This window comes from Centropristis striata, chromosome 10 (genome assembly GCF_030273125.1).
Source record: "Centropristis striata isolate RG_2023a ecotype Rhode Island chromosome 10, C.striata_1.0, whole genome shotgun sequence".
In the NCBI taxonomy this organism is placed as follows: Eukaryota; Metazoa; Chordata; class Actinopteri; order Perciformes; family Serranidae; genus Centropristis; species Centropristis striata.
The window spans coordinates 11,355,765-11,374,362 of record NC_081526.1 but is presented as its reverse complement, the minus strand read 5'-3'; the positions used below and the strand labels follow the sequence as shown (position 1 = coordinate 11,374,362).

Below are 18,598 nucleotides of genomic sequence, written 5' to 3'. Positions count from 1 at the left end.
CGGGCCACACTGAGCTTGCCCTAATGTTGACACAGCTTCCTCTCAGAATTACTCTCATAGTGTACCTGCATCCCAGAGGAGCCCCGCACGTCACCGAGATCTGGTCAAGTGAGAATAAAAATGCAAATGTCATATTGTTGAAATGCTGAGTGAACTAAATGTCAGTCCATCTTTTTCAACATGAGATATGAGATTGATGTGGATAGGCCACTGAAGGTAAGTGTGATAGCTGCAGAAGGCAGGTTATACCAACAGCTGTGATATTTGAGCTGTGAAATAAGCCTTGTTTTTTTCCACAGGCATAAGTAATTCTCTTATGTCCTTTACTGAGATTATCCTGAAACACCCACAGTCTGTCCTTTTTTTCTTTCTTTTTTTTTTTTTAATCTTGTGGCTGGATTTTCTCAAAACTAATGAGAACAATGTGCAACACAGGAGACAGGTGGTATTGTTTTCAATTATTGATAAGAATCTTTAGTTCTGAATATCCAAGGAGCCTCATTGATACTGAGAACACAGCACTCTGAGGGGAAGGGAATCAGCTCAATTTTTAAAATTTTTGTCATATTTTATTTTACATTTTAAACACCGTGTTGCCCATCTGATCTACTTCTCCCTCAGAATGACCACTTGTCAAGTCCTCTCTGATACTACTACATCCCACCTAGACACATTTCGTCTATCTATTCATAATCCCCCAGTTCACATCCACACGTATTAGGAGCAACATCCTCCAGCACGTTTTCCCTCTGATGCTGCTGCTCTGTGCGCGCACATCAGTAAATGAATCACGTAGCACTAGAACAGCCCTTCTTCATGCGATCTTGCCAGACCTATTGGAGAAACCCCCCCAAGGCAAGATCTGTCACTGTTCACTCATTTGCTGGAAGACGATCAGAAACTATGTTAAATGCAGCAAGAAATACACTGGAGTCTGTTATAAAGGCGTCGAGAGGATTCCGGTCAGATCTCACTGCGAAGGGAGCAGGTTTCAACAGTTGACGCGGAGAGAACTGAGCGCAGGAAAAGCGATTAATTTTGATTATCTGAAATCTTCCAGCACCTCTTTTCGCGTTTTTTTCTCGCAAACGTTCACAGGGGCAGTGCAGATGAGCATTGTCCGAATGAAGGATGCAAGAGCACTGGGTCCAATTGGACTGGATTATGGGATTACTGGACTGATTATAGGACAATCATCGGGCAAAAGTCGCAGCCGTGCTATAGATGCTCTTGAATGACGGGAACACAAAAGGTTGGACTGGATTAACAGCTCTATATCCTGCTTTTATTCTACTTTGTGGCATGGGCAGGCTGTATATGCAACGCGAGCAGAGGCTATATGCAACAGTGTGCCGCACAGGAGAAAAAGTAAATGCATTGTGAATGGTAACATCGGACAATGCTGCATTTTGAACGGGCATGTCAGTGTGTGCTGTAGCCTAGGTGTAGATGTCGCATGAGGGCAATGCGCTTTTGTAAGCTACGGTCTAACCTTCACCACAGAGATTCAAACGCTTTAACCTTGGATGCAGTAGGGAATATTAATACTTTATAGTCATCGATTATTCATTAAGTCCACCCCCTGTGAGGAAAAACAAAGCATTTCTCGTACACTATGTTGAATTTGATCTTTTATTCATGCATTAGGTGTCGTCGGGCGGTCATCTTTGTTTACAGAAAGAGTTCATCATAGCCGAACGGCATGTGAAAGAGGTTAAAATACAAATTCAAACGCAATAAGGATTCACACATCGATTTAATACTTAATTAGTGTGGGATCGGCGTCAACCACATGCCTGGTTTGGGTTTAGTCCTCTAGGTTTGCCGTAATCAACAGGTTGAAAGTCAACGAGGATTTTTTTTTTTCTTTTTCTGTCTGCCACTACCGCATATCCAGTTGAAGGGATGCGTCTCTCTGTACCCATTTTCTTTCTGCTGTGGGTTAAAGCCCTGACATTGAAAAATCTCAATTATTCTGTTCCGGAGGAGCAAGGACCCGGCACTGTTATAGGTAATATAGCAAAAGATGCCGGATATGGGACCATGGAGAGGGGGAAAAAATCCAACTTCAGAGTGCTGGAGAATTCAGCACCACATCTGGTGGATGTTGACCCGGAGAGTGGACTAATCTTCACCAAACAAAGGATTGACAGGGAGACGTTATGCAGGCGCAACCCAAAGTGCCAGCTCTCTATGGAGGTGTTTGCCAACGACAAGGAAATATGCATGATCAAGATTGATATTCAGGACATAAATGACAACTCGCCCAGCTTTCCTTCAGATCATGTTAATATTGATATATCAGAGAACGCAGCTGCTGGGACACGCTTTCCCCTCACTATTGCACATGATTCAGACTCTGGGGAAAATGGGATAAAGACCTACCAGGTCACAAGAGATGATTACAATACATTTTCTTTGGATTTAAAAGTGAGGGGTGATGGGACTATATATCCAGAGCTGGTGGTTCAGAGACCTTTGGATAGGGAGGATCAGAGTCATCACACCCTCCTCCTCACAGCAATTGACGGTGGGGAGTATCCAAGATCAGGCTCCATGCAAATCAACGTCAGAGTGACTGATTCGAATGACAATAGCCCGGTTTTTGAAAAATCCTCTTATGTGATTGAGATTCCGGAGAATTCGCCTCCAGGAAAAGTGCTCATAGATTTAAATGCCACTGACCAAGATGAGGGAAGCAACGGGCAGGTGGTCTATTCCTTCACTGGATATGCATCTGAGAGAATCCAAGATTTGTTCTCCATTGACCCTAATACTGGAGTCATCAAGGTCCAGGGGGAAATTGACTATGAAGAGAATCCAATCATAGAGTTTGATGTACAGGCTAAGGATCTGGGGCCAAACCCAATACCAGGCCACTGTAAAATTAGTGTCAAAGTGCTTGACAAAAATGACAACTCCCCGATAATAAGTTTTGTCTCAGTCCGGCAGGGAGCCATCAGCGAGGCAGCACCTCCAGAATCTGTCATAGCGCTTGTGAGAGTGACGGATAAAGACTCTGGCCGAAACGGTCAACTTCAGTGCAGGGTGCTGGGAAATGTACCGTTCAGACTGCAGGAAAACAATGATAATTTTTACACGTTGCTGACAGACAGACCCCTGGACAGGGAAATGAAAGATGAATACAATGTAACAATAGTGGCGAGAGACAATGGGATCCCCTCTTTGAACTACACTAAGTCCTTTACTGTGAAAATTTTGGATGAGAATGACAATGCACCTCGCTTTACAAAGACAGTGTATGTGCTACAGGTGCCTGAGAACAACATCCCAGGGGAATACTTGGGCTCTGTTCTGGCCCACGACCCAGATGTAGGTCGTAATGGAACAGTGTCATACTCTATTCTGCCGTCACATATTGGAGATGTTTCCGTGTATACCTACGTGTCTGTTAATCCCACCAATGGAGCCATATATGCCTCACGCTCTTTTAATTATGAGCAAACAAAATCCTTTGAATTCAAAGTTCAAGCGAAAGACGGAGGATCCCCTCATATGGAAAGCACTTCCACAGTCAGGGTCAATGTCCTTGATGTCAACGACAATCTCCCAGTTATTATTCTGCCCCTTCTGCAGAATGACACAGCTGAAATCCCAGTGCCTAGAAACGTAGGCATTGGATACATTGTGGCTACAGTGAAAGCGGTGGACCACGACCACGGAGAAAGTGGCCATTTGACCTATGAGATCACAGAAGGAAATGATGACCACCTGTTTGAGATGGATCCGGTGGGAGGGGAGGTCAGGACTGTTCATGCTCTTTGGGAAGAGGTCGCCCCAGTGGTTGAGCTGGTGGTGAAGGTAACTGACCATGGCAAGCCCCCCTTATCTGCCGTGGCTAAGCTGATCATTAAGGCGAACACAGAGACGGCAGCAGGAGGGGGTTCCAGTGCGAGCGGGGAACAGCAGCACTGGGATGTATCCCTGCCCCTCATAGTTACCCTCTGCATTATCTCTGTCATGCTCTTAGCAGTCATGACCGCCATCGCTGTCAAGTCCAAACATCAAGATAAGGAGACTGGGAATTATAACTGCCGCATGGCTGAGTACTCCAATCCTCCAGTGGGGAAAGGCAAAAAGAAAAGGATCAACAAGAGTGACATCATGCTGGTGCAGAGTGAGATGGAGGAGAGAGATTCTGCGAGCCGGATGAATGTGGTGAGCAGTCCTTCTCTCATCACTTCACCAATATGTTTTGACTACCAGAGCCCCCTGCCGCTCACACTGCCCAGGTCAGAGGTCATGTACCTGAAAACCACCCCAAACAGCCTGACAGTCCCCAGGGCGGGATGCCACTCCAGCTTTGCCGGGCTTAGCACAGACACTTCAGCGAATAGGATGTCAGTGATACAGGTAAGGAGGATGCTGCACTGTATTCTTTATCTGCCCTTTATTCTTGCTTATCTGCAGCCGCTGCTTTGCCATACAAATCTGACAAAAGAAAAGTAATCGACTGAAAAAGAGAAACTCTGTCACTGTGAGCAGACATCATTATTATCACTTTTTCTTTCCCTGTTATGACACTATGGAATATCTCTGCATGATAGTGCTGGAATGTATTCATGTGTTGTTAATGACATTTCTCCTCTTTCTTCTTTCTGCATTTGAAGAATCAGAATGATTTTTAAAAATCGCACCAAGTTATCTCTTTGCAAAATGGTACAGGTGGCCTGCATAATCAGAAAGTCCTCTCAGTTAGACATACAAACAGTGTGAGTCTTGAACAAGGCTGCTGTGACCCTGCCAGATCCACTGCTATAGAGTGAAAACAAAACCCTGCCTGAAATGTGGGATTGGACAGGTGTTTGAGCAGCTTGTCCGATCACATTACTGAACCAATGTGCACCAGACAGCTAGATGCACACAGCATAACCTTACAATCGCATTTTTCGCTCCCCACAAATATGGGCCAGATCCACCCATCCGCATCCAAAGTTGGCACGATAAGGCCATTAATAGGGTCCAGCCTCGCCTTGTAGAGATGGCAGGGTTGTATACACGAGCCAGCTAACATGCTAATTTGACAGCATGGGCTTGTAGTGCTGTTTAGCACAGCAGAATTATCTGTTGTAAACGATGTAAATATCTAGGACAGTCTCACAGACAGTCTCATTTGGAGATGATAACACAGATGACAAGGCCTGGCACTGTCACCAGTCACTAGGGTATGTGGGTGTGATCAACACAAACACATTATTCTCAAGATAGGGGAAAAAGGATGCTGGTGACAGTGGCTAATGCTTTTCTCCTTTGCCTTGCCAAGGCAGCACATATGGTCACAATGGAAAATTGTCCTTATCGTGTCGTCATCACTGGCAGGTGCTCTGATGCTTTCATTGATATCTTTCAGGTGTTACCATGAAGATATAAGAATCTGAAAAATGCACTTTTCTTTTCCTGTCTAAATGTCATTTTACTCAGGCTATTGTTGAAAATTGCATGAAAATTTTAACATGGCCAATGCGAAATATTATTTTCCTTTCATTTCTAGACGGAAAATTTCCCCTCAGAGCCCAATTATGCTGGCAGCAGGCAGCCATTTGTTCAAAGGTAAGAGCTCAATGCAAAATCTTCCTGACCAGTGCATTTAGCTTCTTCATCTTTGTATCAAGCCAGCTGACTATGCCTATGAAATAGGAGCTCTCACAGAGGTAATGGCAACTTGTGTTTCTTTTTTTCCCCTCCTTCCATTCTGCTGCAGCTCAACATTTAAGGATGCAGAACGAGCAAGCCTCCGAGACAGTGGCCATGGTGATAGTGACCAGGCTGATAGTGACCAGGATACTAATAAAGGCTCACACTGCGACACGTCTGCTAGGGAGGCCCTCAAGATGAAAGCAACAGCAGTTAATGGCCAGCCTTTTGAGCAGGGTGAGTGGATGCACTCCCTTCCTGACATCTTGAAGATGCCTAACTGACTCTGATACCACACATTTTTTTATTCACTAAGACCATGCAGCTCTCAGGTGTTTAAGTGAAGGTCCACCAGCCTCTAGGTACAGCCAACGCAAACAAATAGTTTTACACTCAAGATGTAAATCCACACCGTTATCAGATGCAGGGACTCTGCACTGCCTTACATTGCAGACAGCCTGAGGTGTGTTGCAAGGATGACATGAAGGCAGTGGAAGGTAGATGGTAGTTTAAAAGGATAAAAGAGTCCATTGGCTGAAGGTAGAATGTTCAAACATCTTGTGTCTGCTTTTGCCATCAAACAAGCTCATATGCATGGCAAAGTGTACCTCCGTCTGTGTCTCTTTTGATCACGTCATTATTTGAACACAGATTCGCTGCATGAATGTGTTGAATAACACGACAGAGACAAGAAAGCATGATAGACACTTGCAGTGCAAAATGACAGGTATTTCTGGTGCAACATGACAGAGTGTTTCCACCTTTTGCTTGGAAAGATTTTCACAGTTATTATCGGTTTTACCGTGGTTTCACTGTTTTGAGAGGCGCTTTGCTTTGCAACTGAAAATAGAAATGTTAAATTTTATTTCACAAATCTGAAACGATCCTCGCTGCCAGGAGTATAATCATAGATGATTGTCAATCTGTTTCAACCTGGCTGACCTGATAGGGACTGATATATTTAGCTATTGTGGATATAGACTGAAAATATGAAAGCATCTCTCAGTGGTGAGATAAAAGATAATGGTGGGGTGAGGTGGGTGGGGGGGACTTGAGTGGTGGTGTTTCTCATTTCCTTGTGTGAGTCTTGCAAGAGAATGGCTCTGGTCATCAGGTCCCTATGCAGTACTTTCCACACCATTTACATTGCTATGAACTGTTTGTTTGTGGCATGCTCAGGAGGGCAGAGATGGAAACACTCTTGCGGCTGCCAGAAGGAAGTGTGAATCTTTCTCTCTCTCTATCTCACTTTTTTGTGTGTATATATGTGTGTTTTGTGCGAATGTGTGTGTGCTATGAGGAATTATGGCAGACCAAACTTGACTCTGTGGGAGGTGTAAATTCAATCACAATTTTTTTTCGCAGTACATTTCTGAATCTGATTCAGCCCAAGTTCTAAGGCCAATCAAATAGACACATATTGAAAGAGATGTTTTGTACATGCGAGACCGAATATTTACATGTGCGCCTCCGACGCTTGCTTGACGAGCATGTCAGTTAATTTATAGACCTGCATTTGTTAGATAAGAGAAATGCAAAGAAGTGGGGCACTGCTTTTAATATGTATAGGTTTTAATGCCTTCCCTGTTTGCGTGTGAGAAATGTAGTTAAGAAAACTGAACTAATGGTAAGATTAAATGCAGCTCTCTCTCTCTCTCGGGTGGTCAGTTAAACATTAAATGGTGTCACTGTCTGCTGAGTACAAGATGGAAGATCTACATTACGCATAATGCTTTAGACCTTATCACACAAAACATCACCCTCCAACGCACACACTCCTTCTGTCTCTCGCTCACACACACACACACACACATGCAGGTACATTTATTGAACAACAAAGCCACTGTTTTGCAGATTCTGACAAGATAGCGCCATTATCCAAAATGGAGACACCACAGATTTTTCGTTCCAAATGCACCAACACAAAAGCTTGTGGGTTAAGTAGTATTGCTTTTATGTCTTTACCTTTACCATCCCTCTAGTCTCCTGGCTGCTTTGATACAGGTAATATATGCACCTGTGCAGCTTCCCCTATCATGCACTCTGAATATTTATTCACTCTCACAGACACCAGATGCACAGTGGATATGTTGCTAGGCTTTCTCTGATTCTATTTATAATGGGCAGGCAGTTTCTTTGTTTTTTGAGAACATGGTATTGTTCTGCTCACAGTTGCCCATAGGATCACAGCTATTTTGTCACTTTGTCATGATTCTATTATGTGACTATGTAAATGTAGTAGACTATAAAAAGCCATTGTATAACTCTGTCATTTTAGAGCTATTATTTAACAAATTTTTATTCAGTGATGAAATGGAAAATGGAAATGGAGAGCCAGTGCCAGACACAATGGAGGAAAGCAACCTCACTTCTACGTCTTCTATCATCTGTCTGCATTTTTGTTTTTAAATAATAGAAATGATAAAGCTACTGACCAAACTGTGACATATATATGTTTCCACATGTTTTCATATTGCAATTAATAGCTGTTTTTTAAAATCCATTTCATGGAAAAAAAAATCATAAAAGTGTGATTATGAGTTAAGAAATAACAGAATCTTTCCCTTTTGTAGGTAATCAGCATTAAATGTAAACACGCAGACTTGATCCTTAAATTGCTCCTGGTAATATAGCGAGACAAATGACAAAAATACCTTACTGTGTTTTTTCTTAACCTTCTAAGCACATGCATCTCTTTGCATCAGCATCATCTGCTAGCTCCTCTGCAGTGCTGATAGGTACCATGGAAATGAATTCAGCATCTCGCTGCTTCTCCTCGCTTATGCTTATTGTTCTGGCCTCGTGTATCCATGCCTAAAAAATACTTTTCTCTATGGCACTAGACAAAAAAAGACAGAGAAAAAACAAATGCACAGGGCACAGAACTGTAATCTGGGGTGTAGATGCTTCAAAGCGTAGCAGTTATAATATGCAGGATCTGTGTTGCGGTTTTGCCAAATCAAAGCCATCATTTAGTTCTGCCTTTTGATGTAAAATGCATTTTGAACTCAAATGTGTATTTTTCTCTTGATCTTAGTCCTGACTGAGATAGCACCAGAATGGTCTATGCTAAGGATGTAACAATGTAAGTCTAAATAATATGTAACATGACAGCGGGGGGAAAATCACAGTATGCAGCCTAGAAATTAAACTTGTTTTGGGAATCTAACAGTAAAAATGTTTCGTTTTGTAAATGGTTTATGTGCAAATGGAAGTACTTATTGTTTGTTGCACGACAAACTTGTAATGAGGTTAGAATTATTAGCCCTGCAATTGTTAAAGTAGACATATTGTGAAAATTTCTGTTTTTCAGTGCTTGTGCACATACGTTTGGGTATCTGGAGTGCCTGCAAACCCACAAACTGTGAAATAAGGCAAGCCAGTCAGTTTATTGTGGGCTGCCCAGAGCCATTCAGATTTGGCTCCTGCTCCTATGTCACATGCTGATTAGAATATACCGCCCCCCATCTGAAAATCGCCAGCCCAAGGCTAGTAAATAAAGGCAGATACACGCTCTGACCCCATGGGAGCTATGTGCAATGGCACACTGAATGTAACTGGAGCTATGATGTTGGAGGGTTAAAGCAGCTAGAAATAAGGGGGGATGTCGGCTCAGGTGCTCTTTGATTGTCCTAGAGCGCAAAAAAACAGTTGATGCTGCAGCAGTTATTATTTGAACATTAAAACATGTTCCTGTAGAAACCCAAAAAACATGTAAAAAGCCAGAAAAAGAGATGAACACGTCCCTTTAAAAACCAGACTTTACTATGGACTTTAGGACTATAACTATAATCACAATAGCTCACACCTGACTTTCTCAATAAACTCCTTAAAAAAACAAAATACTTCTAATTGTGATGTCATTTTATGTTAAAACACTTAAACCTACTTAATTTGCACTACATATGAGACATTCTCACATTTATTTAATTTCATTCTCCTTTATTAACCAAGTAAAAGTGAAGTAGAGAATAAACTGTAAACACCACACCACCATCAAATAGGAGTATGCACAGCATCTAAAGTCTCCGTTAAAGATGCAATAAAAGAGTATGGTCAGTATCCACTTGAACGGTTACGTCCTTGGCCCATGCTCCCACCTTTCTCTCAGTTCCATGAAAATCAGACTGGTAGTGTTTTGTGAATCCTGCTGACGAGAAACAGACAAAAGCAACCGTATTGAAACCATTACCTCCTTGGCGAAGGGAATAAAGCAAAAACTGTGAATGTGAATACGTTGACTAAGAGTACTACAAGCCAGGTCCTTGAAAGTGACTCAAATAAGCATTTTATAAGATGTTTATTTAAACAAGATCCTAATTAAGGCTGTTCCAAGGTTTATCATTTTATGTCAAATTAGCATCTGTCGTGTTCTTACTCAAAACCGACTGATTTAATTTTATTGACAGACGAATCACATTTGTTTTCATGTGAACATTCTTCATTAAACCAAAGGAGGTGCACAGTGTGCACACCCAGGGGTACAGGTGTAGAACAAAAAAACAGCATGCACTGGAAAGGGAGAGTTTTTTTTTTCCACAGTGAAATTTGTAATCTGCCCAAAATGCAAAGTTACAGGCGAGCATCCATGTGAACTAAAAGCTCTTCCTGCAATTAGATCACGAAAGGACACCCATTATACTCACAGTTTACTACACACATAAAAGCTGATAATGTCATAAAGAAATGACTGTAGCCCATAAAGAACATATGTGATACATTTTTCAGGCAGAAAATGCAGAAAAGCATTTCCCTTTAACATTATTAATGTAAGCATTCTTTATTAAATCTCTAAAACAGTTATGGTGTAGAATTAACAGCCCCATTTAGTGTGTTAAATCTCCACCCAGTCATCGAATAATTAACTGTTCCATTTTGTCCTATGGCTGCAAGTGTGAGTGTGTGTGTGCGTGCGTGTGAGTGTGTGTGTGTGTGTGTGTGTGTGTGTGTGTGTGTGTAGGTGTGTGTGTGTGTGTGAGCGTCCGTGGACTTGAGCAGCAGTATGTGATAGTGATGGCACTTTGCAAATGAGCTAGCCTTGCATGTGTGACACATGGTGCTGCTTTTCACATCTCTTGGGCTTGTGGAGCAAGTTCTTTTGTCAGAACTTCCTCCAGCAAACTGGCCGAGGCTGGTTGTGCGAGGAAGGTACTGCTGCCTTTGAACAGGAGGATCTCCCCATCTCTTCCTTGGAAGAGCTTCGTCATGTGGAGCTTTCCCCTGTTCCAGGCCGATATTCTCGTCCTCATCAGGGTTAGGTTTAGAAATGAGATCAAGTGCCTTATTCACAGTCAGTCATTGTCTTTGATATCACATAATGGCATGTGAGCAAGATAGAGAAGCCTTATTTATAGACCAAAGCTACGAGAGCTGATCAGTGGAGTATGAATCCATGTTGTGATTGGATGAAATATGGTGCTTACTCTCATTTACAAAAAAACGGGCTGAGTGTTTTGGTTGCAATTTTTGGAGGTTTATGAAAGAGAACTGATGTGAAGTGTTATTGTGTGACTGCATAAGCGTTTTCTGTATTTTCTTTCATAATATTTTACCAAAAACACTGAGGCGAGACATCATTAAGGGGCAGATGTTGCAGATGTGTGTTCTCGTTTGTGTGTTTTCATTCATTTCTTATAGCTGTAGTTTGACAAGAAACACAATGTTCAAAACTTTAAAAAAATCTCAATTCTGATCAATTCAGTGATCATTTTTTATTTTGTTTGCATATGTAGCATAAAGGATCACTTCATTCAAATCACATCAAAGAAAATACATTTAATAAAGTTAAACCAGTCATCAGAACAGCAAAAAGATTAAATTTATACTTTTACAAATGGAATTCTGCTTCCATGTATAACAAATTAAGGTAAACTGTCATTTACTACCAATTTACAAAGACATGTTTGACATTTTGCTTCATGCCTCTGCTTGCAAAATACCTCGATGTATCATTGTCAAATTAATTTCAGTAGCGTAGTGTAATGGCTACAGAAAGAAATGACACCTTCTTCATCATAACACCGTGGAAATTGGCTCATTCTGTGCGCCGCTCTCTGTGTGCTTATTTCATGTCTACCAGGGTTAGATGTGCTGTGAAATGTAAAAGACTCAAAAGATAGAGCCTTACCCATTGCTCCACTTTTTTACCGTTGACAGTAATGCAGTCACTCGCACATGTTGTACAGTCCTGTGGCGTTTGGCTGGGCGTTCAGTATGAGCCATGGAATAATCAGGGAACCACTTCAAGCTACATAAAGTTGTCATAAAGGTTGCATGTTTTCTTTGCGCCAAATAACATAAACAGCCACAACTCAATTTGAAATACTGCTACTAGTCGTGTTAGTCTAGTGAGTGATATTTTTCCTCTTACAGTTGTACCCGTCGTGCTGTTTATCAATCTAGATTGTTTTGGCGTGAGCTGCTGAGTGTTGGAGATATCTGCAGTAGAGATCTATGCCTTCTGTCACATATAATGGAACTATATGGCACTTGGTTTGTGGTGCTCAAAGTGAAAAACTTTTCTTTCCAGAAATCATGATCCGTTTTCCCAAGACAATGATTCCAAACCCTGGGGTATTTGTACTCGTGCTTATACCCCAGGGTTTTTTTTTTTCTGCAGGTGCCAGGGGGTATGTGGGAAGAAAACTCAAAACAAACTCCTGTTTTTTTTTTTGCAAATATACACTCTGAATTCTCAATTTGATGCCTTCTATTTTTGTCAACATATTACACAGTGTCCAAACTGTTTGGGAATCAGGCTTGTAGAGTAGCTCAACTAAAAAGAAAAATTCTGATTTGATTAAAAGAAGTCCAACATTAAGTCAACTGTAACACCTGAAAACAACATGCTGGAGTTATTTACAGTAAGAGTGTGTGAAAATGTTTTAGCGAGTTTAAACAGGTTGCCAAAAGTAATGACTAATCAGTTGAAATTATATGTTAAAAGCAATTGGTAAATTGTTGAAAATTTTAGCTAAAAGTAACATTATTGGATAAGTGATTAAAACATTCGGCTGCACTTCAAGTAGTACTTCTGAACAAACCAACCTTATTTGTATGAGGAAAAAAAATACAGTTCTTGAAAATGATTTGGGTAATTATCAAGGAAACCATGGAGAATGGCTGGATATCAGCTCTTAAATTAAACTCTTGTGAGCTGTTTTTGTTGTTACTATATTTGTCCAAACAAATCTACCTTTAGTTGAACCAGGCATTAAAATGAAGAAGAAAATGAAGAAAACAAGGGTGGTCTAATAATTTTTTCCATGACTATATACACATATCTGAGCAAAAGTTTTAGGCAGGTGTGAAAAAAGGCAGGAATAGAAATGTTACTATTTTATTTTTATCAATTAACAAAATGCAAAGTGAGTGTACAGAAAAAAAACCTAAATTAAATAATATTTGGTGTGACCACCCTTCGCCTTTTCCCACCTGCCTAAGACTTTTGCACAGTACTGTTTATCCACTCTCATAGAATGTACAGTGTTATGCATTTAAAATATACATTTGGGAATTCATAAAAGCAGGAGTTTATCTGACAGGGCTGTTTTTGGGGACCCCAGACCACAAAAAAGTTCAGAACCACTGACTCAATAATCCACAGACCTTGTTGTGAGCAGTTTCATGTAGGAACTACTTTCTTTCTCTCTAATTACACCACCCACCATTGGTAGAAAGAAACTAGTTCCTACATAAAATGCTCACATCAAGGTCTGGGGATTGCTGTTTAGTTTTTCAAATTATTTTTTTTGCTGCTTTGAGATCCACAAGCCAAGTGCCATCTAGTTTCAGGATATTAGAGAGAAGGCAGATATCTCTAGGGTTGATAACACCAACACTCTGCAACTCACACTGAAACAATCTAGACTGATAAGCAGCACTACAGGTACGAGATAAAATATGTATTTGTGATTTGTCCTTTTAATACTTACTGGACTGTATTTAAAGCTCATTGTTTTACCAGTTTTCATTAAAGTATATCAGGTCATATCAGTTACCACACAGCCCAAAGTAGTTTACATTTGCTGCAAGAAAAGAAAAAACTGTTGACCCATGTTTATAGTAAACAAGGTCCTCTTGTGGCAAGGACAGGTCACAGTTTAGGTTCATTAATAAGAAGTGAGATGAAAAATGGAGTGGAAATGCAAATGAGCTGCTGAAAATGCACCAGAGTCCCTCAAAGTAATTAGAAAAATTACCAAAGGTCAAACTAATGAGTGTTTGCTCTCCAAATGGAATTTCCAAGATCCAATTTCACCTAGATATTTAATCTTAGATATTGATCTGATTTCGAATCAATTTCTGAATATCCAAAATGAACACCAATAAACACCCCCCCTCCACATCCACCACCTTAAAAAAAGAAAAAAGAAAATAAAATAATGAGCCCTAACAATATGCTTACCAACAACATAATAACTACAGAGTTTCTCACCACTTTCTGATCAGTCCTGTTGAATATCACTGCTCATGCAAATTTCACAGTTGTTTTTCTGTGTATTCAACACAAACTGCTGCGACTGGAAATGTAAATGAACAGCACATCACTTCCTCTGCACCAGATGATATTTTCCTGGAAACACCTACACAGGTTGTTGAGAATACCAGAGGGAAAAAAGGTTTTATGGATAGCTTGAATTACTCATTTGCTACATTGACCAGCGTGACGTGTGTATGGTGTTGTCATTTTAAGGTTGCAGTGTGAGTAATGTATAGGACAGAAAAGCTTGTGTTTTACTAAATCACATCCGAATAGCTACATTTGAACTCCACCATAGGTGCTGCAACAGGCAGCTGGTTCTTATTTTATACAGATGCATATTAAATAACTTCTGTAAAGAAAGATCCTGTTATGCTTTTTAAGAATAACTCAGGAATTTGAGCTTGTTGAAGTGTTTTATTTTTGCTGCTCATCCTTCAAAATGTCATCTAGATTTTCTTCTAGGTTGTTTATTCTTACCCCAGCAGGGTCCAATAACAAATGTTTAACTGTTTTTGCAGAGCAAGACAAATCAGTCCACTGCACCGATGAATGTCGTGCACTGGGACATTCTGACAGATGCTGGATGCCAAAGTTACGGGTAGGAAGCCAAGCAGACAGCGCCGATAATCGCACCAACCTTTTCATCCCTGTGGGAATGGATGCCATGGTAGAGACAGAGATTTATGGCACCATCAGCTGCAGCAGCAGAAAAACCCTCAGCACGTTTGGAAAAGAACAGCGGGACAGTACAATCCTCGTGGCCAATGTCAAACCTTACTTAAAATCGCAGCGTGCACTAAGCCCACCGCTACAGGAGAGTCCATCTGCGTCCAGTAGTCCCACCAAGAGTAGTATGCCCCTGGACTTGGCCAACCAAGAGTCCAAAGAAGAGAGGGAGGGGGGTTCAGACAGCAGTGCCTATGGCCCTCCAGATGGCCAGTGCTCCCCGCTGCACACCGAATTGGAGGAGCCCTCCTACCTGACCTGCGAGCTCAGGCCGAAGTCCCTGTCAAGCAGCCTCATTCACAGCTCTGTCATCAGCCAGGAGTGCGGGGGGTCAGATTGTGCTCTCGACCCGCGGGACTCTGGTAACTGACAGGTCAGGTGATCCCGCCTGCTCTCACCTGCCAGGAGTGTGATGATGATATCACAGATTAATGATCGAGAAGTGATTTATTTTGACCCACAGAGGTGTCCAGACACGCATTGTATAACCAAAAACCATCTGCTTTGTCTGTTTCTCTCTTTTTTTATTTCAAGTTTGTGACTTGTTGTGTTTAGGTGAAATATGTGTCCTTGACTGCTGTGAAGGTTTCGGGGGGAAAATCAGTGCTTACCTGACTTCAAGTGTTTTCATGGTGTACTGTACCTGTCAATTTAGATGTCTGTATTTTACACATTTCAAGCTCCAATTTTGTGAGGCTGTGGAACAAATTGCTACTGTTAAGCTATTGAGTCCTGTCTGCTTTTGTACAGTGAAGCTTCCTGTCTCCATTTAGTGTATAAGGAACATCTCTTTGAATATCACAAGCAACTGAAATACATATCAGTGATGTTAAATACAAAAGTGAAGTGTCTTATGAACTGTTAATGGTGGTGCAACGGGGAATGTCCCTTTTCATAAAACCATTTGAGGTTCCTATAAAAACAGTTTTTTAAGAATGTATTTGTAATTTTATTGTTGTCCTCTGCAGTTTATGTGAAAATAAGCTGAGCTTACATGTGAATGTGGGCTACTGTACTTGTTGTGTATTTTATTAAATTTGTATACACTGTGTGCATGGAAGGCAATTATTTTTGACTGGTGGCAACTTCTGAAGCTGTCATGTTTTATGTGAGAGAAGTGCATTTATGTCTTCAAGGTGCTTAATACATGTTCATGACAAAAAAGCACCCTGCAAACGTGCCATCTTTAGCTATACTCTGTATACCAGCACATGTTATCTAGCAGTAGTCTAGAACCTCGTTAGGACAACTTAAAAAGAAATCACAATCAGCATTTTACACAGCTATTTATATTCAAAAACGCAAATAAAAACAGGCACTTTGTATTAGTGCACCCAACAGAGTACGAGTTGACTTCCTCTCCTCAATGCTTTTTATTATAAATATGCATCATGGAAACCCTGCTCATGCTTTTGTTCTGTCAAGTCATCAGAGCTGCTGTCAGTTAATGCCTACTTGTCATTTTAGGTTTATTTATGAAGCTGTCTGACAAATGATGAGACATGAATCCAACAAAAAAAAAAAAAAGCTAATATTCAGCTGCAAGTGAAGATTTTTTTTTTTTTTTTTTGCAATTCTTTGATTAATAAAATTAAAATTTAATGGTCCCAGTGGGGGAAAGTGGGTCATCGCAGCAGCAAAGGATTGAACAAATAGTGCATTGAAGGTTAGGGCAAGTAAAAGGGAATAATACGGCAAATAAAAGCTTCTTTACTGAAAAGATGTCCACACTTTTTCTCGCTTTTCATTAGATTTAGAAGAGAGAGCAAGTGCATATTTGCTGTTTATACTGCATTGTACACTAGCATTCAATCAGATGCAGAAAGGGTGGGTGGAGTGACAGAAGGCCACAGTCTGCAGACATATTAGAACAGCCTTAACCGCTGCAACAAACACATTTCTCTCCAAACAAAACTTGTTTTTCAAACATGGCTGCTTCTTATTCTTTAAAGAGACAGCTCATCTCTAAATCAAAAATACATTTTTTTTTCTCTTACCTGCTGTATAATGGAACTGTAGATTATGCTGAGTAATTTGGTCATGATTTCTGGAAAGAGACATTTTTTGCACTTTGAGCAGCACAAGCAAAGTGCCATCTAGTTTAATTATACCGGAGACAAGGCAGTAATCTCCAACACTCACATGCACTGAAATCTAAATTGATATATAGCACTACAGGTAAGAGGAAAAATGTGTATTTCTATTATGGCATGAACTATCCCTTTAAATCAGAAAACAGGGGCTTTTGCTGTGACCAGGGTTATATCATTAAGAAAACGGAGCACATATCCACGACATCTGCTTGACATACATTAAGTATAAACATAGATGTATGTTTACCAAGATGGATCACTAAACTTAGGAATCCTGGAAATGTTTTCTGTTTTTCATCTGCAAAACAATCACACAAAAGCCTCCCATTTCTTTTTACTTAGTTTAGTTTAGTTTCTCCATCTGGAGACACTGACTTCTGTACCCCAGCTCGGTGAGCGGTTTGAGAATGCCTTGTTTTTCATGAGCTCTGGATAACAGAATCCTGTCATCTACTGAGAGCTGACTATAAGTACGACTCAGTTTCTCCTCAGGGAAAACACATTAATTTGGATTTTGATTTGCATTTGTTTTGGTGCTGGTATTGACACAATTCCAGACCTAGATGTCTCATCTCAGCAGGCAGCTCTGATGAGCTCATCTGCATAAGTTGAAATACTCTTTGAGAGGGAGATTGCGTGGGTCACAGCAACTCATCCCATTGAAATACAGACAGAAACATCACATCATTTTATCTGTATCAGTCCCAGGGTATCAGAACACGGGGGATGAAGACAGGTGAGCAGAATGTCAAGTAGAAAAGGGTTGAACCATTCGCTGCGACACTTACTCCCCCAATATTTTAACACTATATCACTATTTTACATCACAAGAAAATAAAACAGGTTAAACTTCCACTTGTGCCGTAATTATGCAGAATTTGCTTTGAACCAAACCCTTTCTTAATTAACACTGTGCTACAGTACCGATGCTTGACAAAAAAAGTGCTATGTTGTTGAGGGGAGCTGAATGCAGATTAAGGACTAGCATGCAGTGTTGAATGAATATGACTTGTCTCTCAGAATGATTACATTCACAGTGAAAAGGAATTACAGACAATGAAACAGATCTGTGTAATACCTCCATTCTTCTACATTTTACATACACAAATGATCTATTCAGATGAAAATGGAATGAGCAGTGTACCATTCAGTTGTGAAAAATTGACATGCTCACCCTGAGTACTTAAGCTTTTAATTCAATAATTCAATAACACAGCCGATTAAGAGCTTGTCTTCCACCTCCACCAAATGCTATGGGAGATGGTTCCACTTGGCTGAGAACTGTTGGTGGGGAAACAACAGCGAACACAACACATAAGCATTATTGAGAGTGTAGTTTTCGTTTTAACCGAGAGATGTCATTGAGCACAGCGTGCATGCCTTCAGGCAAAAATATCAAAACGCTGCTTCTAGGTTTATTTGCATGTTTGTTTTAAGTGCAGAAAATACGCTTGCACATAAATAGCAAAAACTGTGCCCAATTAGGTAATGTAAATGCGATGCCTCAGTTTAATGTTAAAGAGGTGTTACTTAAAGAGTCACGTTTGTATGATGCACGCTGTTAATTCATTCATCCAGGGATTCATTAATTAACACATAAATTGCATGAATTTTTAATGACAGAATTTAAAGTGTGCTA

At 40.6% G+C, this 18,598-nt stretch overlaps 1 protein-coding gene across 1 annotated transcript; it reads left to right on the top strand.

The window, feature by feature from the left end:
* Positions 1–794: 794 nt before the first annotated feature.
* LOC131979442 (protocadherin-17-like) lies at positions 795–15,921 on the top strand. The gene is made up of 4 exons (XM_059343425.1): positions 795–4,374; positions 5,513–5,571; positions 5,723–5,892; positions 14,659–15,921. Exons 1-4 carry the CDS (start codon positions 1,906–1,908, stop codon positions 15,234–15,236), a joined length of 3,276 nt encoding a protein of 1,091 aa, XP_059199408.1. The 5' UTR covers positions 795–1,905; the 3' UTR covers positions 15,237–15,921.
* The last annotated feature ends 2,677 nt before the right edge of the window (positions 15,922–18,598 follow it).

What these genes read in the sequence shown, in the direction of transcription:
- LOC131979442 (XM_059343425.1), top strand. Translation starts at nt 1,906, where the DNA reads ATGCGTCTCTCTGTACCCATTTTCTTTCTGCTGTGGGTTAAAGCCCTG. An exon ending in ATAGGATGTCAGTGATACAG is followed by an intron (nt 4,375 to 5,512) that starts GTAAGGAGGATG and finishes TTTCATTTCTAG; the next exon opens with ACGGAAAATTTCCCCTCAGA. An exon ending in AGGCAGCCATTTGTTCAAAG is followed by an intron (nt 5,572 to 5,722) that starts GTAAGAGCTCAA and finishes ATTCTGCTGCAG; the next exon opens with CTCAACATTTAAGGATGCAG.